Consider the following 27,075-nt stretch of genomic DNA (forward strand, 5'->3'; position numbering starts at 1 on the left):
AACTGTTAACAGGGAGTTACAAGAGACAGTCTCCTTAGCTTTTGTGTCCTTCTGGGTCTCTTTGAAAGGAAACACGGACTGCAACCTACCACCCTGCTGATACCTTACGACAAAGACTAAGGCTAAGCCAGTTTAAGAGTAATAAGCAAATGACAAGAACTGCCTGAAATCAGTCTCAGAGCTGTACATTGTAGTCCATAACACACTGTCTGCAACGTGGGTATTAAGATAGGATAGAAACTTCCACTCAGTTCGACAAGATTTTGAATTCCAGAATCCGTGGTCTTCCCACCAGTGGCAACAGAGAAACTCTGTGCTCCAGGGTCGGGGTAATTAAGATTATCTCCCTACACAAGGTTCAGAATCAGTAGCCTGAAAAAATTCAACCAGCCTGCTAGGAGCAGGTACCTGGATCTTGCTTTGAGGAACAGAACGGACTGACTGCTCAAGAGGAGCACTAGAGACCCTTGCACAAGGAAAAGGCTGCACTATAGAAGAGGGATTGAAAGGGGCCTAGGCAAGACAAATCAATGCCACACTGTATTATGGGGAAAGGCCTGAATCACTGTGCAAAGGGTGTAGTCCAAGGGCCCCAATGCATCCCTACAGCTTAGGTGGCTAAATCAACTCCTGAGCCCGAGGGTCTCATGAAACTTGACAGGCTGTGAGGTCTGACACAACAATCTTGCACCTAAAAGAATCCATGCACTAAATACATTCTGATCCCTGTCTGCAGTTCTACTATAAAGAGAACTACAAGTGCAGAGAGAAGATAAGCATAAAACGAGGACTTCGTCACAGGGTGGACACCTACCTTATTTGGGAGGTGAGTTTTGCAAGTGGGCTCTAGGAAGAACTCAGGAAACAAGATTCCCAGGACTGTGAGCACCGCTACCTTGGAGCAGCCCTCTCTCAGTTCGTCCTGGTGCCGTGGAGTATAGTCAGCGAATGCCGGCACCCATATCTCAGGGGATGGGAAGTTAGTTATCTACTTGAAAATGGGGAAGGGGGAAAGAGCTGCGCACCACCAACAAGCCTGGTTAGTCCCCCTCAGATACAGACTATCAAAGAACACCAATGGGATCCTCAGAGATCGTAATTGCTTTGTGCAGAGTAACAGTGTGGACTGTCACACTACAGTTATCCTTTAGCCATCCAAATATCTACCTAATGATACCGGATATTATATACCGTATTCAGCAAGAGCAAATTGGTCAAGACTACCACTTCATTTCTTAAGATTAAGATTTGGCTCGATATTGATTTACTGACCTGTTTCAACAGCCTTATGGAGCTCTGAATCTCTACCCCACCCCACATCTCTGAGTAAGTCTTGGATGCTTGACTTTGCTACTCTAAAGGTCAAAGGTAAAGAGGTTCAGTTGGTGCTTAGTCGTGGGCTCAATACTAAGGTTAAGCCCCAGAACAACAGTGATAAAATGCTCTGATTGTCAGTGTGGACCCAGTGACCTCAGCCTGCCCTCCGTGTAACACGAAAAAGCTCTGTTGTACATTATCGACTTTTTATTAATTTTACGGATCAACTTACAATAAAGGTTTTTTTGCTGTAACATTTCAGTTATCTCTATTGTAGAGTAACACATACCTTAATTATTATCATTGCCTGCAGGATGCCAGTCTAAATACAGTGTATCAGTCCTAAGAATGAGGTACAGGTCAGGGGCATTCGAACATCTCACATTAAACTTTTTGTCAACTTACAAAGCAGTTTAAAAGCATTCTTAGTTTCAGTACCGTTAATCATCTCTTTTCTGTACAATATTTTATTTTTTGATTGCAGACATTGATATAATTCTTATTACAGCGAAATTGCCCTAATAATGGAGAAACCTAGATCAAAGGTAGAACCATTATCACCCTCCACAATACTATTCTAGTTACAATGTACTTGTTCGGATAACCGAGAGGTAGAGATCTGAAGCAGTAACAGTACCCTGTGGGTAGAGTTATTTCAGATTTTAAGGATGAGGAGGTTCTAGGCCGGCAGACATCCCATATGGGATCAGATATTCAGATTTTTGCTTCTGAGGCAGTTTTTCAGAGATTTATTCTAACATAAGACAGGAGCGTGCATTCCCATTGTGGACTGGATTGGGCTTCAAAATGTTTGACGCATGTCTTAAAAGGATCTGGAAGGTGTCGATTTTTTTTTTTTTGATGAGAGCCTGGGTAGTAAGAGTTTATTTCAGCTTTTCAGTTTCACGGATCCTTTTGGAACGAAGTTGATTTCTGAGATATTTAGGAATATTGAGGTGGAGGACTTTGAAGGATAGGTCAAGTGTTTTGAAAGAATGCAGATTTTAAAGGCAACGAGTATATATAAAACCAATGTATATAAAATGCTATCAATTTGGGAGGGTGTATGGGAATCTGGCCGTGACAGTTGGACTTTGCCCATTCATTGCTTGGCTGAATGTGACTGATCTGGCAAAGCATCAGTTAGAAAGGAAATGGATGCATGCAGTTACATCAAGTTATGGGCAAACAATAAGGACTGGACCTCCCAAAGGTCTCGTCTTTGGGGCCTTTCTCGAAGCACATCACCTTTTGTAAGGAGGATAACAGTACATCGTTCTTGAACTAGATCGATTGCAAAATCCTCAAAACAGGCATTTGGTAATCAGAAAAGCACACTTTATAATGCAATGCTCAAATGTCTTGACATTAAGGAGCAAAATACAGCATATGCTGAAACACTTCTTCTACCATAATTGCTGGGTATGAACATGGCTGTGTGGTGCGATGATGAAGAATCGAGTAAAAACTTGACGCAAACAGATTAATGAATTTGAGACAATATTAAGAGTCAATGAAAGATGTGCCGAGTACACTTCCAAAATCTAGTACGCAGAGTTTAAAGATATTCAACTTGGGCAGAATAATCCTTACTTGTGAGGAACAGGTAAGAGGCCTGGCAACCATACACTGATTGACAGGAATTGGAGTTCACATACAACAGCAGCTTATTTTGAGTTCTTCAATTCTCTCGGTACAATACCTGCAATAACAGCACACCAGAGGCCTGTGACTACTGGCACACCCTCATTCACAGGAACATTTTCCAGATGTAACACATCAATGGCAAACCTGAACTGCATTCTTCATTTAAAAAGAGGACCCTCTTAATATTTTGTGAAGCAGATTAATAAAAAAGCAAATAATCTTAAGTGAATACATCTTTAATGATACATATATTTAAAAACCAAATAAAGGTCTTTGAAACATTGTAACTTGAAAATATACCCTAACGACTAAACTTGATGGAAAGGGAAAAGACTCCTGTCTTTTATGTAAAATGCTTGTGCATTTCAGAGAAAAAAAATGTTGTGTGTACACATGACTGTGTACAATGATCAGATCTAGCCACCAATATAAAGGCTGAGGACCAAACCAACCCTCACTTAGCTATGATGTAATTAATCCCTTGCTCAGCCCATTTTAACGCATCACTCATCTGACTCCTGATAGAACCTTTCCTCATGCAGAACACACCTAAGCCACACATTTCATCAGTCAGCCTAAAAGGTCATTCATATACGTCATATATGTGCAACATTCACAGTATCCTTAGATGTCACACCTACATACTGCAGGGTTCTTCCAGCCTAATTTTTTTCAAATTTGAAAATTTCTAAACATCACAAAAATGTCGGATTTAAAAATTCCCTCAAAATGAGTTTACGCAAAGTTGGTTAACTTCACAGATTCCTACTGATCACACATTCTGATTCTCAATCAAAAATGCAAACGGATACAAAAGAAACCAAAGATAACCTTTTTAATATCGATCAGTGTAGAAGTACTCTTTACGAATATTAAGTGGTGTAAAGAAATGAAGCGAAGAGATTACATTTTAAAGACATCACATATCAACAAGAAAAATTAACTAATTACGTTTTTTTTTTTTTGTTTTCATGTAACTGGTGCCTGGCTGTAGGACAGGATTAACCTTTTTATGCCGACGAAGTAGTTCAGCTGTGAGAATTATAGTATATAAAACCTGACTGGAAGTAGATTATTGAGAAAACAGCTTGGAAAATGCACTAATACAATATCTAACATACATAATTCTCTTACAAACATTTCGCCATGCACCTTCTCCCCAAATATGCCAGGACTGATGTTACAACATTAAATCAATCCATCCTGCAACAGAAGTGATGTGTTTGTACGAATTCAAACACACATTTTTATAGGAATTTATGTGCATAGTAGTAAAGGTTGTAGAGCTAATGTTTTAGCAGTTTATGTTTTTGAAACAGAGTTTTCGAACAAACAGAAGCCTGCAGTGAAGTATTTCAAATTAGGTGTAAAACAGTTATTACGGTAAACAGAAAGTCAGACACAAACAAAAGGCATATAGGAACAGTGATTAGATCTTAGTCTGCTGGGGGAACAGAAAATGAATATTTCTCCCAACGAACATGTGACTTAGGATGTGAAGAATATTAAAACGAGTCTAAACAAACTATGCCAACATTTTTACCTAAGTCCTGGGTGGTAGATATGTCGAGCTGTTTATTAGAATGCTTAAAAGTGGGATTTTGCAGCAGAGTATTACAACATAGAAACAGTAATGCTGTGTACAGCAACCCTTTGATTCGTGTAGAAAATGTTACTACCAACCTTACGATTTGATTCAAGCATGTAGGAACTTTCATCCTTCATTCTTTCCATCTCCTCCTGCATGGTTATAATCCTGTTGTTTGCAACAGCAAGCTGTGGATGTAAACAAAACATTGTTTTTTTTTTTTTAAATGAATGAAGACACTGTATTAAATTGCATTAGTGTACGCCAGATCAACTTGGTGGATGATCAGTGCACAGTCAGTAATATCATAGAGTGATATGAATTGTTGATCAAACCCTTGAACCCATTGTGGTATATGGAGAGAAGTATTCAATGAGGACCAAGGTCCTGTTTAATATGTACACATTTATTCATTTAGATGGAACTTCGAGTGGCTTAATAGCCGCCTCTGCAAGACCGAGGTCCAAGGAGAGTGTGAGAAAGATGGTACATGGCGCAAGAGGAAGTGAGGCCAGAAGAGTGGTGAATACCAAGAGGAGAAAAGAGAGCACTGAATCCCTAAGTATTGTGCTGGAGGTGGAGTTACCCTGGGATATGCATGCTGAGAGAAGAGCAGACAGTCACTGCTTTTTCCAACCAGAGCCATTTTGAGATTCTTAAAGACGTGAAAAGAGCCCCTGGACAACTTAAATCTATGCCAGTAATCATACTATTTTCGAATCCTTGGAAAGTGTTCTGAAAAAATTTCCCTAAATGCAGTGGCCGGACGGTTGGTACTGAAAGATGCTGATGGTGTACGGGATAGTGAAGTTGACCATACTTGGAATAGGCAGGCACTGCGGATCTTTTTAGCAGGAGGCAATGCGAACTTTCATGGTTGATTGGTGAATGAGTGGGTCTTCAGTATTTGCGTATGGTTGGCAAGATAGTGTAATTAGTTTTGCAGTAATACATTCTCTACGAAGCAATCACTCTATATTAGAGCACGCACAACAAACAGTAGATTGTTAGTGGAAATTAGTAAATGCAGAAAAGCATAAGACTCAATGCCAACCATTCTCCTATCATCTGGAGCACCATCCTCGTCAAGATTTGTCAGGCCCAAGTCTTTCATGTCTGCAAGAAAACACTTCATCCTAGTGTAACCATCATATGCCGGACCACCCATATAGAGTTCATGCTCATACTGCTTTTTGCACCCCCTCTCCTGTTGCTGCCTGATTCCTATGCTAGCTTTACCCCAGTATGCTCCCCTCTATGCTAAAAACCATTGCCAGCGATGCTGCATTTCCACCTTTCTTTTATTCTACCCACTGCTTTGGAGCTGGGCCTTCACTATGTGTCACATAAGCACAGAAAATGTCACCAACATCTCCAAATTTCTCTGTCACCATTTACTTAACTTGATTTAAAAAAAAAGAAATCTCATTTGCAACGATACTGATGCAGAAGTTGGGAGCAATGTCTTATTTTTTTGCACATTTAGAACTCAAAATGTCAGTCTTTGTTTTCAGATGAGTGGATTATATTACAATTTTTGACTGGAGTAGGGCTTGGTCTCAATATTAGTGCAATATGGCTTGATCTATAATGCTTTCATTATTTATTAGTTTGCCATAAGGCAACATTTGTTACAAACTAACATTTTATCGCATTCCAGATGTCAATCATTAGAGGCCAGAAACCAAACATTTTTATGCAGGTAGTTGCTGTCAATGGGTGTTCAAAATACAAGATTTCTTTATGCAAAGCAGAAACTCTAATTCACATCAGAATTTTGGAGTATATTTGTTCTTGGTCCAGCGTCAGTGTATTAAAAATAAAAAAATCTGCCTATTACATAGACAAATGCTTCCAAAGACGTTAAGGAAAGCCACAGAAAGGAAAATGAAACCAGCATTGGCAAAGCCAAAAGGTTTCACCTATGCAAGATATTTCCTTTGTCAATGTTTTTCTGAAATGTTGCACAGAAGCGTAGCTGCTGTGCAAAATGGCTTAGAGTAAAGAAAAAAAAGTGCTATGAGGCAGCCAGCATTTTGTTTTCAACAGCAGCACAGTTTCCTTTAAGGAAATCAGGCTGCTTTTAAAATAAATGTACAATTTTAAAGCAATCACAGAATGGTGGTCAACTGACCCTTGAAGACCACCATCCCTTTAATGGTGACTAAACGGAGCGAGTTGCAATTTCCAAACTATCTAGTGAATATTAAGTTAAGTAGGTCAGACTGTGGTCCCTTCCAATTCCTTACTTTTTGGAACCAACCTATCAGCATATAGGTTGGTGTGCAAATTAAGTTTCTGCTCGCAAAAATGACACTAAAAAGTGACTATGCCTTTTGTGACCAGTGTGTTCGCACATCTGTCCCTTAGATTTTTCTTGTGAGTGGCAACTTCAAATAACCAGCATTGGCAAAGCCAGTTAGTTTTGCTTTTGGGACCTATTGTCTATGTCAATGGTTTTAGCTGTGTTGTACAGCATCCCAGATGGAGTACAGCATGGTAAAAAAAAGTGTAAATAAGTCTAATAGGCGGCTATCTGTATAATTTTCTAGGTGTGCATACCAAAATGAAGCAAGTGTTTTATTTTTTTACCTCGCGGAGTTGGATCAGTAAACAAAAATAACAGCACGAGTGGGAGGGGAAGCAACAGGAGGGTTATAGGGAGTGAGGGGAGTTTGAGTCCTGGAGGGTGAGGTGGGGAAGCAACATGAGGGTTTTAAGAAGTCTGGCAATATATAAATCAGTGAGTTATGCATATGCCATAGATAGCATTGTGTGCTAGTAAAAACAAATTCATAACCAAGCATTTGGATTCCAATGTCAGTAAGGTAGATTGGTGGGTTAATCCAACTGCTGCAGGAATGAATCTATGTGTGGGAGGGTATTTGAGAGCAATCACATGCTTATTTTAGGATTTGTACAGCATGCTTATTTTAGGATTTGTACAGGAGACGAACTCAACTTAATTTCAATGAACAAGGTTTCCTTTTACAGAGAGCATTTACATACAATTTATCAGAAGGAGTGAAATAGCAACATGTCATTGGGACAATACTAGTCCACACACTGTGCTACCCTTCGCTATCTACCGTACCTTCATCTTACATCTATTCATGTGGCAGTACACCAGGGGAACTTCTGGACCACTGATCATCACCATTTACCATAGAGGGCTCTACGTTAATACCTCACAGACAGATGCAGATGACTGCACCCCTGTTGGCAATCTCTCATTTGTCAACGGTGTCATGAATGCCAAAGCTGGGAGGAAGGCAGTTGTGGAGTGGAGTCAATGGGGAGATTGCAGGAGGGCCTGGGTGCCAGATGGAATTAGAACATTCAGATCAGCATCATCAATGGGAGCTGTCCTGGCATATTTTCACCCAAAAGGAGTTATTGGTGCTCACAAGCCCCTGGTGCCACCAGATCTGGCTCTAGTACATCGTTTTGGCTGATGCACATAAATGAGCTCTTCCCATGGAGCAGTTCTGGTGCTTCTACTAAAGAAAGTGCTGGACCTGGACAGGCAACATGGTCTGCTATACGTCAGCAATCCTCACGCAGATAACCTTGCAACACGAGAGCGGTCTGGGGGTGGGAGCAGCAGCATATCATAGGGCAGGGATATGCATCAAGGAACACAACAAATATGAGGGAGGAGGGAGGGAGTAGCAACATAAGGGAGGGTGGTGGAAATGCGCAGGGCCAAGGAACTCCAAGGAGGTGCGGGAGGAGGAAGGGAGCACGGACGGTGGAAGGAGGGAGGGGCTGGAGACACATGCGCTCTTACAGAGTGCATATAAAAAAGTAAAACATATATACATATATATACATATATATATACATATACATATATATATATATATATATATATATATATATATATACATATACATATACATATACATATATATATATATTCACTGAAAAAACCATAGGTTTCACACCAGTTATAGTTAGGAATTAGCATTTAAAAAACCTATTAAATTCACTGAAAAAACCATAGGTTTCACACCAGTTATAGTTAGCTGGAAATTTTACTGATATAAAACCATTGAAATTCCCACGTTATAGTTAGATGGACTCACTATAACTTGCGCGTGCAATGCACTGCTGATGACGTCACATATTACATCACTCATGACATGGTCAGTGACATCACTCATGACATCACTGATGACATCATCCTTGAGATAGAGTGACAGACCTCCTTTCAGTGTAATGTAACCCATGAAACACATATTCAAAAATAGAAATTAACATTTTGAAAAAATGGAGATACACATAAAAGTTACAACAACCAATTCAATAATTCCACCATCTATATACACATCCACTCATTCACCAACAGTTCTATATAGTCACTCATACATATACTCACTCATCATATGTAGTGATACACCTATACATCCTGTTACACACCAACAGTCATCCAAAAGTTACTCTCACACATACTCACCCATGCAAGTAAACTATTGAACATCCATTTATTTGCATATACATCTAAACACACACTACCACCTTACTTCTAAGGAAACTTACACATACTTACTCTTAAACAATCACTTATAGAAACACATACTTATTTAAACAGGAACTCTTACAATCTCTTACTCTCACATATACTCACTTATATACATCAATATTCACATATACTAGATTAAAACATATGTAGTTACTGATAAAGACACTAGTGAGACAGTCATTCACGCAGTAACACACACATATACACACTCATCCACCCATACAGTCCTGCACATATGCTGTCTTCAAAACACATACAAAGAGAGAGTCAGTCATTCATCCATCTATGTGATAAGTAATACCCCCACCAAACCATACAAACACTCATACTGATACTAAAAAAACATCTAATAACCAATATACCTACACATGTAGCTACTCACCAACCCATGCAGCCACTTATAAACAAAGTGAAACACTAATACATATATTTAAATATTTAAACATTACTCACTAATATATGTATTCACTAACATACACTTAATAAGCCAGTTAACCAGTCAATTTTTTTTTAAAAACCATCCATTTAGACACTTATTTAAACATTTATTCTTCCATCAACTTTTACATATACATATATAAAATATATTTATTTTTCAGAAAGACACACATTCACTGGATGGTGTCATCAGTGATGTCATGAGTGATGTCACTGACCATGTCATGAGTGATGTAATATGTGACGTCATCAGCAGTGCATTGCACGCGCAAGTTATAGTGAGTCCATCTAACTATAATGTGGGAATTTCAATGGTTTTATATCAGTAAAATTTCCAGCTAACTATAACTGGTGTGAAACCTATGGTTTTTTCAGTGAATTTAATAGGTTTTTTAAATGCTAATTCCTAACTATAACTGGTGTGAAACCTATGGTTTTTTCAGTGAATTTCATAGGTTTTTTAAATGCTAATTCCTTTGTATATCGAGTTTCTAACCTTTTTTTTTTTTTTACAATTTGCTGTTTTTTTTAAAGTATTCATTTTTTTAATATAATTTTTTTCTTTTGCGCTCTGGGTGCGCGCTCCGGGAAGCTTTCAGCTAAGCTCTCCGGTAAGCTTTTCCGTGAGCTCATCTGAAAGCGCACCCAGAGCGCAACTGTCGTTCGTGAAAAAAAATATGAATGAAAAGTTAATAATAATGCAAAACATTTTGTACCATACAAATAAAATTAGTTTTTTTTAATAAGGAAAATGATTATGCATTTCTGTAAAAGTTTGATGACGTCACTTCGGCGCGCAACGTAAGTGCCCTCGGAAGCGCCTACGTTCGCGGCGCGTAAACGCACGCAAAAGCGCCTACGATCGCGCTGCGTAAACGCACCGGAAGTGCTCCGGAGCGCGCAGCGTAAACGCGTCGGGTCATGTGACCCTAAAATAACACTTTTCATTGGTTGCTAACAGTTTTTTTTTTACAATGAATGAAATCCCCACCCATTTCCTTCACTTCTTCTTTCACTTTTGTGACTGAAAGACCTGCCTTTTTGCTCTTGCATATTTCTTGGATAATCATGGCTGCCAGACCATCCAGCAGTGAAGATGAGCCTGAATTCATTGATGAAGAGCCTCCTCAGCCGAAGGTCAAAGAGCATTTCATCTGGAAATTTTTTAAGTTTCCAGCAGACCAGAAAAAGGTGAATGCACCAAAAGTGGAGTGCAGGATCTGCAAACAGGTCCTGTCACGGGGTAACCCCCAAAAAAAGTACTCTTTTGGCAACTTTACCATGATTCGCCATGTGGAGAGGAGGCACCCCCAGAATTTTGCCCGGGAAAGTGTCAGGGCTCTGGCACAAGAGGTTCCCAGAGATGGGGCCTCTACATCAACCGGAGGAGCAACTTCTTCTGGGAGAGAGCAATCGCAGGAGCAGGTGGCAAACATACAACCTGCATTTAACCATGGGGTCGTCAAATGCAGATACTGCAATCAACTCCTCACCTATGGGGAGCAAAGTGTCCTGCTCATGGTTCGAGCATTGGAGAACCATCGCTGCCCTTCCCACCCCTAATTTTTTTGTTTTCTTTTTGCTCCTGTTGAGCAGTTTCCATTCCCTGTTTTTGTTCCTGTTCAGTTAAAAGAAGAAAACCAAAAGTTCTTTTCAGAACTACCTCCAATTCTCATCAAAGAGCTATATTCTTAAAAAAATGAAGAGTAAGTGAAATATAGTGCATTGATAATTGAAAGGAGAATGAGTAAGAAAGAACAGAAAGGTATGAGAGGTGAAAGGAAGTGAAGTAGGAGGAATGAAAGAAGGTGAGTGTTAGAAAAGAAAGTTATGACACAGTGAATAAACTGGAGGCCTCATTTCTGAAAAGTGACGCATCGCTACGTGAAAACAGCGATGCGTCACTTTTGTGGACGCACTCCTTATGACATTCCAGATATGTCATATTTAATATATGACTAATCAATTCGCAAGGAGTTACAGATATGTCAGTATTTCTGACGTATCTGTAAACACAAAAGTAACGCATTGCTGGAGTGCGTCACAAAAGTGACGCAACTCCAGTAATGTGTCCTTTCACATGGAAAAAGCACCATGTGAAAGGTTTGCTGTGAAGCAGGCGCAAGATTTTGACGCAACAGCATCCTAAAAGTGACGCACTGCGTCATTATTACCAAGCTTTTTGCAGGGGAACACCCCCTCTGCATGCATTATACCTGACGCTATTTTTAAAAAGTGACGCATCTAGGTACATGGGTCACTTTTTAAAACTCTGCGCCACATTATATCTGCATCAGGTATAATGTATGCAGAGGGGGCAATCCCTCGCAAAAAGCTTGGTAATAACGACGTACTGAAATCTATGAGATTTCTCTGCGTCACTTTTAGGATGCTGTTGCGTCAAAATCTTGCGCCTGCCTCGCGTCACTTTCATGTTTACAGATATGTCAGAAATACTGACGTATCTGTAACTCCTTGCAACATGATTCGTCATACATTAAATATGACACATCTGGAATGTCATAAGGAGTGCGCACAGAAAAGTGACGCATCACACCAGCAGTGTAATAAAATGTGCCTCGTTGCACTATATTTAAAGGACGCAACAGCATCCTAAAAGTGACGCAGTGAAATCTCAAACATTTCACTGCGTCGCTATTACAAAGCTTTTTGCGGGGGAACACCCCCTCTGCATGCATTATACCTCACGCAGATATAATGTGGCGCTTGATTTTAAAAAGTGACCCATCTACCTAGATACGTCACTTTTTAAATATAACGCAACGAGGCACATTTTTTTACACCACTGGTGCGATGCGTCACTTTTCTGTGCGCACTCCTTATGACATTCCAAGTAACGCATTGCTGGAGTGCGTCACAAAAGTGACGCAACTCCAGTAATGTGTCCTTTCACATGGAAAAAGCACCATGTGAAAGGTCTTGCGTCAGTCTAACAACTGCTGTAAAGCAGGCGCAAGATTTTGACGCAACAGCATCCTAAAAGTGACGCAGTGAAATCTCAAAGATTTCACTGCGTCGCTATTACAAAGCTTTTTGCGGGAGAACACCCCCTCTGCATGCATTATACCTGACGCTATTTTTAAAAAGTGACGCATCTAGGTACATGGATCACTTTTTAAAACTCTGCGCCACATTATATCTGCGTCAGGTATAATGTATGCAGAGGGGGCATTCCCCCGCAAAAAGCTTGGTAATAACGACGTACTGAAATCTATGAGATTTCTCTGCGTCACTTTTAGGATGCTGTTGCGTCAAAATCTTGCGCCTGCCTCGCGTCACTTTTATGTTTACAGATATGTCAGAAATACTGATGTATCTGTAACTCCTTGCAACATGATTCGTCATACATTAAATATGACACATCTGGAATGTCATAAGGAGTGCGCACAGAAAAGTGACGCATCGCACCAGCAGTGTAAAAAAATGTGCCTCGTTGCACTATATTTAAAAAGTGACGCATCTAGATAGATGCGTCACTTTTTAAATATTGCGTAACAATGCGCATTTTTTTACACCGCTGGTGCGTCACAAAAATTGACGCACAGGAGGCGCAAAACTGGCAGCGCAAGGCCTTCATAAATATGGTCCTGGATTTTCCCCGTGCTTCGCCGGTGCGCGTACCATGCGCTTCCCCCGCGCAAAACGAAAAAAAAATAAAAAATTTAATGCCCCGCAGGACCCTATTTTAGCCCCTACATCAAACCTAGGGGGTCAGAGGGGGTCTACTCTTCCACCTTATGGTCATATGCCCCTTTTTTAGGTCTCGCCTGTCGATGCGCATGCGCATCGAGCAAGGCGAGAGTATTGGCACTTATCCGCTCTTTATCCACACTGCAAGGAATCGTGGCGATTCCTTGCAGTGCACGATAAATTTAAGCTCAATGCGCATGCGCATTGAGCTTAAATGCGCGTGCACATGCCCCCAGCCGCCTACTCTCTCTCTCAGCCTTCCCACAACTCCGCCCCCTCACTACTTGATTGCACGGCCGCTAGGCCGTGCCTCCCCTACTCTCCTCCCCCCTCCTCCTCTCCTAGCACCCCCAGCCCGAGGCAGCTTCCCCTGCACAGACCCGCTCCGCCCCCTCCCCTTCCCGCCGTCTCGCATTTCCCCTGTCGCACTTCTCCTCCCCCCTCCCCTCTCTTCCCTCCAGCTTGTCCACCTTAACTGCTCCATGGCCTTCAGTGAGAGTCCTCTCCTACAGTCACCACCTCCAAATGCCGCTGCTGACCACTTCATAGATTCTCAAACATGCTCAGTCCCCACGCTGTGGTCCCCCATGTAGCACTGGTTTCATAAATGCGACTGCTCAGATCCAGCAGCATCGACATACCCCGGTGAGGACTTCCTCTTATGCCGCTAGGGTTCCAACCTCACTCCATTTCAGCAAGAATCCATGTTCCATCCCTGGTCTTGGCTCTTAAAAACTACACGTATCATTTCAAGGCGTGCAGTGCCCTCCTCCTCTCCTAGCACCCCCAGCCCGAGGCAGCTTCCCCTGCACAGACCCGCTCCGCCCCCTCCCCTTCCCGCCGTCTCGCATTTCCCCTGTCGCACTTCTCCTCCCCCCTCCCCTCTCTTCCCTCCAGCTTGTCCACCTTAACTGCTCCATGGCCTTCAGTGAGAGTCCTCTCCTACAGTCACCACCTCCAAATGCCGCTGCTGACCACTTCATAGATTCTCAAACATGCTCAGTCCCCACGCTGTGGTCCCCCATGTCTCCACCCCATGCAGCACTGGTTTCATAAATGCGACTGCTCAGATCCTGCAGCATCGACATACCCCGGTGAGGACTTCCTCTTATGCCGCTAGGGTTCCAACCTCACTCCATTTCAGCAAGAATCCATGTTCCATCCCTGGTCTTGGCTCTTAAAAACTACACGTATAATTTCAAGGCGTGCAGTGCAATTGGTTGAATATCTAAGTAAACCCAGACTACAACTCCCAGAGTGCAATAGGTTTACAGATAAACCACAGAACTGGACATGAAACAAGGTAGTAACTAAATTATCAAATACCTCCAGCTAGTGCCAACGATCTTGCTCGAATTCTTCGTGCACTTGGTTAGCTCTCAGGCAGCACTAATGGTGACCAATGACACACTCCGCACCTTTTAAAAAAAGCCACTGACGTCATTTTTTTATTAGACCTAACTGCCATGTTAAACATCATCACCGGCCACCAAATTCTTCTGGACACTCTTAAAAACAGGATGCGCAAGTAGGAAAGCATTGTGAAATGGTACCAATCCTACCTCTCAGAACACTCCCAAATAGTGAAAACTGACAATTCCCTTTCTGACCCCACTTTAATTTCCGTCCGCACCCCACACAGTTGGATCCTAGAACAAATCCTTGACAATGTGCAAGTCAAAGAATCACAGAGGGGGGACTACTTAAAGATCTTGGCATCTTATCTCACCAATACACTGAAGACACGCAACTCGATCTCAAAATGGATGGATTTCCTCAAACGTATCTCCAAGAATTAATCTGTCCTGCACAGCAGCCACAAATGGATGGATCAAAAACAATTTAAATATAATGCCTTCAAGACTGATTTTCTTCTCTTCCCCTCCAAATCTAACCCAACAGTCATAGTCTCTAGTTTGAAACTAAGAGATGTTGACTTCAGAATGGTCACTACTGGGCGTCATGCTCGACGAAAATCCGGATCTCAAAGGGCACATCAAAGCTGTAACAGATTCTGCTTCCAAGGTCTCCTCCCCCCTCCTCCTCTCCTAGCAACCCCAGCCCGAGGCAGCTTCCCCTGCACAGACCCGCTCCGCCCCCTCCCCTTCCCGCCGTCTCGCATTTCCCCTGTCGCACTTCTCCTCCCCCCTCCCCTCTCTTCCCTCCAGCTTGTTTTTTGTTTATTTGACCGGCTCCGCCCCCTCCCCTTCCCGCCGTGTCGCATTTCTCCTCCCCCCTCCCCTCTCTTCCCTCCGGCTTTTTTTTTGTTTATTTTACCCGCCGTGTCTCCGATCCTTTCGCTCTCCTCCCCCCTCCCCTCTCTTCCCTCCGGCTGCTCTCCCCCGGCCAGTCCATGGACGAAGAGCCCTCTCACATGCCTCGTCTCTCCACCCCGGGCACGCCAACCATGATAACCTCCTTGTCCACATTAACTGCTCCATGGCCTTCAGTGAGAGTCCTCTCCTACAGTCACCACCTCCAAATGCCGCTGCTGACCACTTCATAGATTCTCAAACATGCTCAGTCCCCACGCTGTGGTCCCCCATGTCTCCACCCCATGCAGCACTGGTTTCATAAATGCGACTGCTCAGATCCAGCAGCATCGACATACCCCGGTGAGGACTTCCTCTTATGCCGCTAGGGTTCCAACCTCACCCCATTTCAGCAAGAATCCATGTTCCATCCCTGGTCTTGGCTCTTAAAAACTACACGTGCGTGCAGTGCAATTGGTTGAATATCTAAGTAAACCCAGACTACAACTCCCAGAGTGCAATAGGTTTACAGATAAACCACAGAACTGGACATGAAACAAGGTAGTAACTAAATTATCAAATCCCTCCAGCTAGTGCCAACGATCTTGCTCGAATTCTTCGTCCACTTGGTTAGCTCTCAGCAAATTTTCCTTTAAAAATGATGTCCCACCTACTAGCTTAAAACCACACAAGCAGAAGGGAATATCTTGTGGGATTTCACAAACTGAGGTCCCACTTCCTAATTTAGGAGAAAAAAAAAGCCCTGAAGAACCCCTCACCCTCACTCACCCTCAACCCCTCACCCTCACCCTCACTCACCCTCACTCAACCTCAACCCCTCACCCTCAATACCTCACCCTCACTCACCCTCACCCAACCCCTCACCCTCAATACCTCACCCTCACCCAACCCCTCACCCTCAATACCTCACCCTCACTCACCCTCACCCTCACTCACCCTCAACCCCTCACCCTCACTCACCCTCAACCCCTCACTCACTCACCCTCAACCCCTCACTCACTCACCCTCAACCCCTCACTCACTCACTCTCACTCACCCTCACTCACCATCACCCTCACTCACCCTCAACCCCTCACTCACCCTCACTCACCCTCACTCACCCTCCCTCACCCTCACTCACCCTCAACCCCTCACCTCACTCACCCTCACTCACCCTCACTCACCCTCAACCCCTCACCTCACTCACCCTCACTCACCCTCACTCACCATCACCCTCACTCACCCTCAACCCCTCACTCACCCTCACTCACCCTCAACCCCTCACCTCACTCACCCTCACTCACCCTCCCTCACCCTCACTCACCCTCAACCCCTCACCTCACTCACCCTCACTCACCCGCACTCACCCTCACTCACCCTCAACCCCTCACCTCACTCACCCTCACTCACCCTCACTCACCCTCACTCACCCACCCTCACTCACCCTCACCCACCCTCACCCACCCTCACTCACCCTCACTCACCCACCCTCACTCACCCTCACCCACCCTCACTCACCCTCACTCACCCTCAACCCCTCACTCACTCACCCTCAACCCCTCACTCACTCACCCTCAACCCCTCACTCACTCACCCTCACTCACCATCACCCTCACTCACCATCACCCTCACTCACCCTCAACCCCTCACTCACCCTCACTCACCCTCACTCACCCTCAGTCACCCTCACTCACCCTCACTCACCCTCACTCACCCTCAACCCCTCACCTCACTCACCCTCACTCACCCTCACTCACCCTCACTCACCCTCAACCCCTCACCTCACTCACCCTCACTCACCCTCACTCACCCTCAACCCCTCACCTCACTCACCTCACTCACCCTCACTCACCCTCACTCACCCTCACTCACCCTCAACCCCTCACCCTCACTCACCCTCACCCTCACTCACCCTCAACCCCTCACCCTCACTCACCCTCAACCCCTCACCCACCCTCACTCACCCTCACTCACCCTCACTCACCCTCACTCACCCTCAACCCCTCACCCTCACTCACCCTCACTCACCCTCACTCACCCTCACTCACCCTCACCCTCACTCACCCTCAACCCCTCACCTCACTCACCCTCAACCCCTCACCCACCCTCAACCCCTCACCCACCCTCAACCCCTCACCCTCACTCACCCTCAACCCCTCACCCTCAATCCCTCACTCACCCTCACTCACCCTCACCACCTCAGCCTCACCCTCACTCACCCTCAACCCCTCACCCTCACTCACCCTCACTCACCCTCAACCCCTCACCCTCACTCACCCTCACTCACCCTCAACCTCATGCTAAAGATTTACAAAAAAACCCATAAACAATTCTAAAAGCACTAACTCTAATGCTGCGAGACCTATTGCATTTCTAATGCTTGTTTTTCAAACCCCTTGTGTCTCGATTTTACCGAGACACAAGATGGCGGCCGCTCCAGACTGTTTAGAATGTTTACAGAAACACAAGAGCCAATCAGCTTCCTGCGCGCAAGTCGCGTGTCGCGCCTGGAGCGCACTCCGGTGCGCGCACCGGAGAGCGCCTATAGATATATATATTTTTTTTGAACCTAAATTACTCAAAATCCACTGCAGCACATATCTTGAGACATAGCAAAGGCACATCGGGCTACCAGTCCCTTCAATTTTGCCAAGTTTGCTGGAAATCCATTCAGCCGTTCGGGCTAAAAGTGAAATCGACCGCCCTATGGAAATTTACATGGGGAAAACGCGTTTTGGGACCCCCCTTTTATCTCGGCCCCCGCTTGACGTATCCCCCCCAAACTTTCAAGGAAGGACCGGAGCTCGACGAGGCCATTTTCAGGAAATTTTCAGGCAGATTCGTCAACCGGTGCCAAAGTTATTCCAAATAGAATTTTGAGATTTAACATTGAAAAAAATCCTAACTATAACTACCTACTGGCGACCGCCAGTAGGTAATATATATATATATATTTATATATTTATTTCCCAAGGGAGTCTGCGGCGGCCAGTGGAAGCACTTTGGCCGCAGACGGGAAACTATGCTAGGTCCCCTTTCCAGAAATTTACCGAACACCTGGAACACAAATACCTCTTGGAATCCTCTCAATCCAGTTTGCGAGCTAACCACAGCATAGAGACAGCCCTGATCGCAGTCACTGAGGCCTCCTGGACCGCAGAGAGACCGCAGTCCTCATCCTCCTGGATCGATCAACCACTTTTGACATAACCTCCCATCATACTGTACTGCAGGAACACTAAGTATGAACCAACGCTCGGCTCCTGAATAGACTACAGACAATACAAAACTCAGCAGCAAGACTCCTTCACAACCTCCTCAAAAGGGCCCACTTCACCCCCCCCCCCTTAGAAAGCTACACTGGCTCCTGATCCAGAAGAGATGCTACTTCAAGATGCAGACCCATGCATACAATGTACTACACAACGAGGGCACTGAATACATCAACAAACGCCTGACTTTCAATCCAACCGATAAAACGCCTGACTTTGAATCCAAACGATAGGACACCTACGATCAGCTTCCCTCATCCTCACAGAGGCCCCCCTAGATTTGCTAAACCCAGAAGGGTGGGCAGTCCTTCTCGCACCTAGCAACCAAGACTTGGAACAACATTCCCCTACACCTCAGGACCGCACCTTCGATCCAGCAATTCAGGAAAGAACTAAAGACTTGGCTTGTCAAATGAACAAACCATCATATAGCTTCTCCAGTGCCTTGAGACAATCACAGGTGATTTGACGTGCTACATAAATGTTTGACTGAGTGATTGTTTTGGATTGGAGTGGGGTGCGTTGGGGGATTGGAGAGTAGTGGATTGGAATGTGAGGGATGGATTGGACTGGAGTAGATTAGATTGAGGTTGGGTGGATTTAAGTGAGGCGGATTGGGGTGCACTGTACGATTATGTGTTAAAGCATTATTTCAGAAATTACACATAAGAAAGAAACAATGTAGCTTTGCATTAAGATAATCCTCATCTTTTGAGAACAGCGCTCACAAGCAAAAACATAAGAAAACGTGTAAAGTGAGAAAAAAAGATTTGGCAAAATAAAAGGAAATTAACTATAGAAAATAAATCTTTGCAATTGTGTTTGTCCTGCTGGGCATATTGTAGCCAGTCACACGCCTTCTGTTTATAGGGCACTAAAAGTTCAAAAGAACAAAATGGTACCTCAATCACATCTGGAGCAGTGGATGGGCACTGATTAAGTTGAATCAATCAGTGTTTGGACCTTGTTCCACAGAGAGGAACGAAAATGTTAGAACTGCCTTGGCGAATTACGAGGCTTTAAAGACGAGTGCCAGGCATGCCAACAAATGTTAAACAATGGTCAGACTCCAAGCCTGTGTTGTTAACCCCTTCCACGCTGATGACGAGCTGGGCTCGTCATGGCGTAGCCTCCTCGCACGCTGATGACGAGCCCAGCTCATCACGTTACATGCGTTTTGAAAAATCTCAGCGTGCGAGCGGAATTAAGCTAGCGCGCATGACAGTGTTACTCAAGAGACGCATGCACATGCAGGCTCGACCGAAAAAAGAGAGCGGATTAAGGTCAGCTATAAAGAAAAAATTCAAGTGATCAACAAGGATCTTTAGATGTGCACTTCCAGCAGAATAAATAAAAAATGAAACAAAATATTTTTTTTATGAAGTTCAGATACAATTTCACGAAAAACTACAAATTTCATCTAGGGCTACTAGAAGCCAGCAAGTACTCGTAACAGAATAAACTTTATTACAATCATTCAAGTAAAATTGCACCAAATACTCAAACATCTATCTAGGACTACTAGAAGCAGGAGTCAAAGTTTTACAACATACTAAGTGCCTGTTAGAGAAATAAAACCTATTTCAGCATGCTTATTGTCTATGTTAAAGGCCTTAAGAAAGGATCACAAAACTTTGCAAGGAGAATATATACGCAAAGGTATATGACAAAACCAGATCACATTGCTTAGGCAGGTATCAGTGACAGAAAAAGGATAACACCATTTAAATCATAGCCCTATGAACACAAGGACATGGAAGAAGATCTCACTTATATGAAATTACAGAGATGCATCCAAAAAGACTTTGCTTGATAACAGACCAAATGGGAGATAATCCAATTTAGTATTAAAAATTACCGATGTATGTCCTCCAAGCGGTGGGGGTGGGCCCCAACTTTTGCCGTTGGGTCCGTATATTGTATGCTGACCCCGTGCCAGAGTGAAGCGGGATGCTCGGAGGAGTGGCGCTTACGTCGAGGGACGCGGCAGGGGTGCCCCCTTTCGCCGCTCCTCTTTGCACTAGCGATAGAGCCTTTGGCAGTACGAATTCGGTCGGAAATGGCGCAGTGGGGGATTCAGGTGGTGGACACCTGCAACGTGGTGTCCTTATACGCGGATGACGCCCTCTTTTATTTAACGGCACGCGAGACTCCGTGCCTATATTATTGCAGCACTTCGACCGCTTCGGGGAGGCCTCTGGACTGAGGATTAATCGTGGCAAGTCCTTAATTTTTCCTCTGGCGGGATTCGGTGAGGGACAGTTACCGGACATGCCGGATCTGGAGCTGAGATGGGAGCGGTCACGTTCTGGTACCTCAGGATCCAGGTGGCCCCGACCGATGCACAGGTCCTGGCCCGAAACGTGGATGGGATGCTCGCATCCCTATAACGCTCGGTGACATTTTGGAACACCTTACCGCTCTCCCTTATGGGGCGGCTGGCGGTCGCAAAGATGGTCATGCTCCCCAGGACGCTTTATGTCCTTCAGAACTTGCTCTGCCCTATTCCCCACGTATATTCCGCAAACTCAACTCACTGCTCACGTCTCTGCTTTGGGCGGGACGTCGTAGTAGGGTTGCACTACACACCGTGGTCCGGAGCTGGGAAGAAGGCGGGCTGGAGGCTCCAAGATTTGACCTGTATTACTACGCGACTCAACTACTGCCAGCTGCCAGATGGTTTGCGGAAGCGGACAGTTGGGATATGCAGCTCTTGGCCGGGAGGGCTACTGAGCGGTCACTACAGATCGCATTGGGGGAGGGGAGCGGCTGTGTCCCTACCGCACATGGTGTGGCACACGACCGCCATCTGGCAGAGGTTTGTAGAGAGGGTATTGAGACGGGCGCCCTTTCATAGGGAATTGCCGGTTTGAATCATGGCGCCGTTAGTGGCTATGGAAGAACACATGTCCTTTAGGGATTGGAGGGCGGGAGGCTGCACAACCCTGGCTGACCTCTACCCAGGTGACTCATTTCTGTCCTTTGAAGAGGCCGAGGAGACCTTCGGGTTGAGCGGGGGACAGCACTTGCGCTACCGTGGCCTTCAGGAAGTGGTGAAGGCGGCCTGGCCCCAGTTTCCCGAGACGCCACCGACTTCCCATACCCTGAACATCATTCTCTCCTGCGGCAGGGGTAGTAGATTGATCACCTTGCTTTACTCCGCCATGCATCAAGATTCGGTCCCACCGGACCAGCCCTCGTGGGGAGCCTGGGAGGTAGATCTGGGCAAGCCCCTAGACCAGGGACAGCGCAAGCGCGTATGGAACCACACGCGTAAAGTGTCGTGCAATGCACGGTTTAAGCTTACACATTTTAACTTCATGCAACGTACATATTTGACCCCGGTGTCATTACAGCGCATTTCAGGCGACAGGGAGGACACATGTCCCAGATGTGGGGCGGAGAGGGCGGGGTTCTTACACCTGGCCTGGGAATGCACCTTGGTGAAATGCCTCTGGACAGATGTGGTGACAAGTATAATCGCAACTACCGGCCTTCGGATAGACATGACACCGGTCCACTGTCTCCTAGCGTTGGTTCCCAAACCTAAAAAGAGGGATCTATCCTACAAGTTACTACAGCTCATGTTGGTCCTGGCGCGGCGTAGGGTGGCCATTACTTGGATGGGGCGGCGGGCACCGGAAATCTCCACATGGCTGAGGGATGTCCGTGAGTGGTCACTGGCGGAGGAGACCCATATGCAATGCACGCGTAGAGATGTGAAGTTGCAAGACGACCTGCTGGCCTGGAGGGCTATGTGTAGTACGGGACTGGCACTGAACGAATCGGAGGGAAATAGTGAGGAACTGTTCACGCCGGAGGGATCGGGGAGTGATGGGGAGGGGGAGGGGGAGGGGATAGGGGTCTGTTAGCCTTGATTGATCTTTTTGCTTATTCCACCTGCTTCCACATGTTCATATAATTAATCTTCTGCTTTATTATGCTGATTTCTTTTCCCATGATTACTGCCGTCCCGCACTAACCTGTACCCTTAAGTGCCTTAATGAGGTAATCGATCTGTATGCAACGGTTTGTTACTTGATGCCATGTCTAGGGGGGTATGTTTTTTATACTTGTTGTACAACTCAAAAATAAAGTTTAAAAAAAAATAATAATTACCGATGTAGGGGTCAGTGACCTCTCTTAAGATAGCCCGAGGAGAAAGGCAAAATAACAACTGAAATATGATTTTCTAACATTGTCTTCCAGAGAAAAAAGACAGATAGACAACTGTGAAGAAATAAATATTGCCCATGAGCAATACAAAGAGTATGCCTGAAGGATCTGAAACGGATGTGAGATAAAAAGAAATTCTGGAACTCAAATATGCAGAAAAACATTTATAAGCAAAACTGATCCCACACCAAAAAAAAATCACACGCTTTGCATCAAGTTACCTGAAGTGTACAGTTATTGCTGAATATTAGTATTTATTCATTATTTAAAGACAATTTTTTTCAATTATGAGCTTTCGCTGAAAACTATGAGCTATAAAGCAAAAGAAATTCTCAGAAACACAAATGGCAGACAAGAGCTTATTGATTTCAACCCATAGCATATAGGAAGGTTTATAAAAAATTATCTAAGCAGGTAGGGAGTCCGCAGTTGGAGAAAAAACTCAACCTGGGCTCATCAACGTACGTGAAATGGAGAACTATTTAATATAAGATTCTACAGGAGTCTAACACACTCTTTTAGAAAAGTACATACATGTTATCATCTTTATAGCACGTTTTGCATGTTTGAGTTAATAAGTCGACAATCAACACTATAGAAAAATAGATGCCTAACAAATTAAGAAGCAGAGACAAAACAGTTGAGTTCTCCATAACTGATTTGCAGCTTGCAATAGACTTTTCCTTACCCATGAAAATTCAGAGAGAATTCAAGAAAGCAGTTATTGGATTTCTCACTTGGATGTGGAATTGAAAACAATGCACCAATAATTTTGCAAACAAATTAGAGGGAAGCTACATACCACAGGAAGAAAATAAAACAAGGTTCAAACCACTGTTGGTGGGAAAACTACAATGAAAAAGTTTAACAATGGATCTGAGATTATAAACTCGCAAAAATACGGAACTTCCTCACCACAAGTAATGAAGAAAGCTGGATTTTAAAACAGTTTTAAAAATGTACGATTTTTTACAGTTAAATCTTAACACAAAATTAATAATTTTTCAACTAATCCATAGAAATGGCATTGTGCCATTATCTTCCATTTACCTCTTCCGTCAGTTTGGTGTTTGATTTTTCTAAAGCATCCACTTTGGCCTGAAGGTTATTTACAGTAGCACTGTCAAAAAAGGAAAAAGGTAAACATATTTTACTTCCCAATACTGATATTATGTCATATTCAATAATAAGCATGTCCCATATTGTGATGAATAAAGAAAATAGTGAACAACCATATAATTAAGTGTGCAGTAGAACTAAGAGTCCACATGACAACTTAGATGCTTCTGACACCAGACACACAAACCCTGTTTAAAAGCGTTGAACTCAAATAATTGAAATCATCTAAATTGACTGTGTAAATGTATTGCATTTGGGGGTATTTTTTCAAGTGTATATGTAGCACTAGAGGGAAGAGGAGAGAATTTGGTGCAGGAACCGACAGGCAACAGTAGCAGTGGTGACATCTAGAAAGAAAGTGAGAGTTGGTTGCCTCCAGGAGCAGAGAGTAACAAGATCACATAACACATAGAATTAATTACATTGCTCAGAACACCTGTGCGGTTTTGGAGACACAAAATTTACAGAGTTTTCAGACTTTACATGGTAACATTGGCAAAGCCACGATATTGATGAATAGGTTAAAAAAAGATAAGACCAGGGCATCCTATTTCCTTTTAAAGGCAAGGGGTGATTGACAACGTCTTAGAAGCCAGAGTTAGGTGGCTGAAGAACCGAAATACTGATGTTCATGTTTCTTTTCTTCCCACACATAGGGAGTGGCTTCAATCAATTGGTTGATGCAGCAGATTTTACAAGAGTGGCCAATGAAGGCGAGTTTGTTAGCTAAATAATCAGGTTTCAGTGTGTGTATTACATAAAACGTGATTCACGCGTATTTGGGTCTGTTGTGAGCAAGTAGTGGGAGCCCATGAAGATTCCACAGTTTGGCAAGATATGGTTACATTTTCATTCTTTGTGATCTGTCGTGCTACTGACCGGAAGGTGTCTTTAAGAGGGTTGACTGTTCGGTTAGGGAGGCAGTGATGAAGTAGGACAACATGTGGTCTCCCACAGGACAGCAAAAGGTATGTGTCATGGTTTCATCCTACATAGAGAGGATATCTAATGCCAGGCAGTCTGTGCTCTCTAACTAGCATGCACAGTTCTTGGACAGGTAGGAGTCACAGATAAAAGCCAAAAGACTGAGCATTAGTGGCAAGAGACGGGTTGAAGATGTCTTAGTTTTATTTTGTTTAGTCGGTTTATCATCTATTGCCATAGTTTACTACCGCAGTTTTAAAACAATTCTGATTTTTTAGGATTCTGTTTTATTTAGGTGTATTGCATGTTATACAACATAGTAAAAATAATAAAATGGCCCGCCCAACCACATAATGCAAACTACAATTTACCTTAATTGTCTGTTAAGTTCTTCTACATAATTCTTTTGGTCAAGAATGGCAGTAATTTGTCCATCACTGTAAAACAAAATGCTTAACGTGAGAGTATTGTTTGGTTAAGTTTGTTGAAAACTGCATGTTCTGAATTGATTCATTCTCAAAGATATCGCAAATTTTTGTGGCACGACATTATGCATTAGTAAAATTACAGGATTAGGCCACTGTATATAAGTAATTACTATTAAAACACTTTAGAAGTGATCCACTGACTTGCTGAATGGTCAGACATCAACGAAACATACTTCCTACCCGTTTTCCATATTAAGAGTTATTGGGGGGGTTTCTTTGAAGACGTGCTTACCTCATAGCCACAGATCACTTGTTTTGGTGGATTTCTTTTGGTATGAGATATGTACTGTACATGATGGCTAAAATGAAAGACCGATTCAGAAAAGGGGGTTTTAGGCCTCCTCAGGATAAAATGAAACAGAGCACAATATGTGTCTCGAACCATCGTACAGCCAACGGAGAAGGGGATGAAGCATTCCTTACTAGCAGTGGAGCATCCCTCATGCCTGGCTCCTGCAGTAAGATGGTTCATCGTGGAATCACTTCACCCGGGAACGATCCTTGATTGAAGAGTTTATCAGTTACCCTTAGAGGCTGTGGATTCCTGTGCCTGGTTGGTTGTACGGTGGATCGAGGCACATATTGTGCTCCGTCTTTCATTTTATCCTGAGGAGGCCTAAAACCCAAAGGCCGAAACGCGTTGACACCTCGTTCATTAAGTTTTTTGAAGTTTTTAAAGAAAGATGTATTAAGGCAACTGCATGCTGTCCTAATACCAACAAAAGGATTCACATTTTGTATATACATACGGACTCAAGAGACCAACAGTCAGAGTGATTGTGCAGGAATTTTATGCACAGCCCTCAATATATATATGTTTGGAAGATAGAAGCGTTTTTATGGTGACTTTTTGTACAAGACTATTTGTAATGTTTTGCATTGTTATTGTATATAGAAGGATTTGAATGTTTGATGCACTACACCATACAGCAGAACGCTTCCGGTATGGAAAACATGTGAACATAACTAGATGTACTCAATAAAAGAAGAATCTCAGAATTTTTGAGTTTCATCAATGATTAATATATGTAATCATTAGATTTAGTATTGATTGTATTTTTTCCTGGTTCTCAATTTCATTTTCCAGGATTTGATTAGCCCTCGAGAAGTGGGGTTATTAGGGTCATGCCTCTAGAATGTAATATTTAGCCACATTTGATCCCCACTTAGGATAACTGGGGCTCAGACCCCTAATACCTATGGTTACCTCAGCCTCTCTGTATTCCCAAGAGGGCAGGGGTGCTTTCTGCATTCCTTCCCCTATCCCCAGAAGGAAAAGAACATTAAACAGAGAGCAATACATTCTCTAGAAAATCTATGACAATCATTTATTTACCAACTGGGGTCTTAAACTTAAATCATAACCTCTTTAACTCCTATGCTGGCTTTTAACTTCTTCGTCAAGATTTTCATTCCTTAATTGTATGATTGTATGATTTCAGATAATTCGACAGGTTCAACACTTGTAATCCCACTTCTTGTGATGTCTTCGGGTTTAAGGGTCTTGTGATGCAACCTCATATGAAATCACAGGGTTTAAAGTGTTTATAACACCACTTCAACTACTCTTTTGATTTAGGGAACTAACCTGTGACTCCGTTTTTTGCCACATATCCTT

General features: G+C 43.5%; 1 protein-coding gene across 8 annotated transcripts in view; it reads right to left on the minus strand.

The window, feature by feature from the left end:
• Window positions 1-27,075, minus strand: part of RUFY3 (RUN and FYVE domain containing 3) — a 420,608-nt gene that overhangs the window by 139,058 nt on the left and 254,475 nt on the right. For all 8 annotated transcript variants that reach the window (XR_015309343.1, XM_086961767.1, XM_086961772.1 and 5 more), the window contains 3 exons: window positions 25,341-25,406; window positions 23,977-24,046; window positions 4,648-4,740 (listed from right to left, as the gene is read on the minus strand). Coding sequence is in view for 7 of the 8 variants with exons in the window: in XM_086961767.1 (XP_086817893.1) it covers window positions 4,648-4,740; window positions 23,977-24,046; window positions 25,341-25,406 (229 nt within the window). In the remaining variant the exon portion in view is untranslated. The remainder of the gene's footprint in view (window positions 1-4,647; window positions 4,741-23,976; window positions 24,047-25,340; window positions 25,407-27,075) is intronic.

This window comes from Lissotriton vulgaris, chromosome 3_1, assembly GCF_964263255.1.
Source record: "Lissotriton vulgaris chromosome 3_1, aLisVul1.2, whole genome shotgun sequence".
NCBI classification, from domain to species: domain Eukaryota; kingdom Metazoa; phylum Chordata; class Amphibia; order Caudata; family Salamandridae; genus Lissotriton; species Lissotriton vulgaris.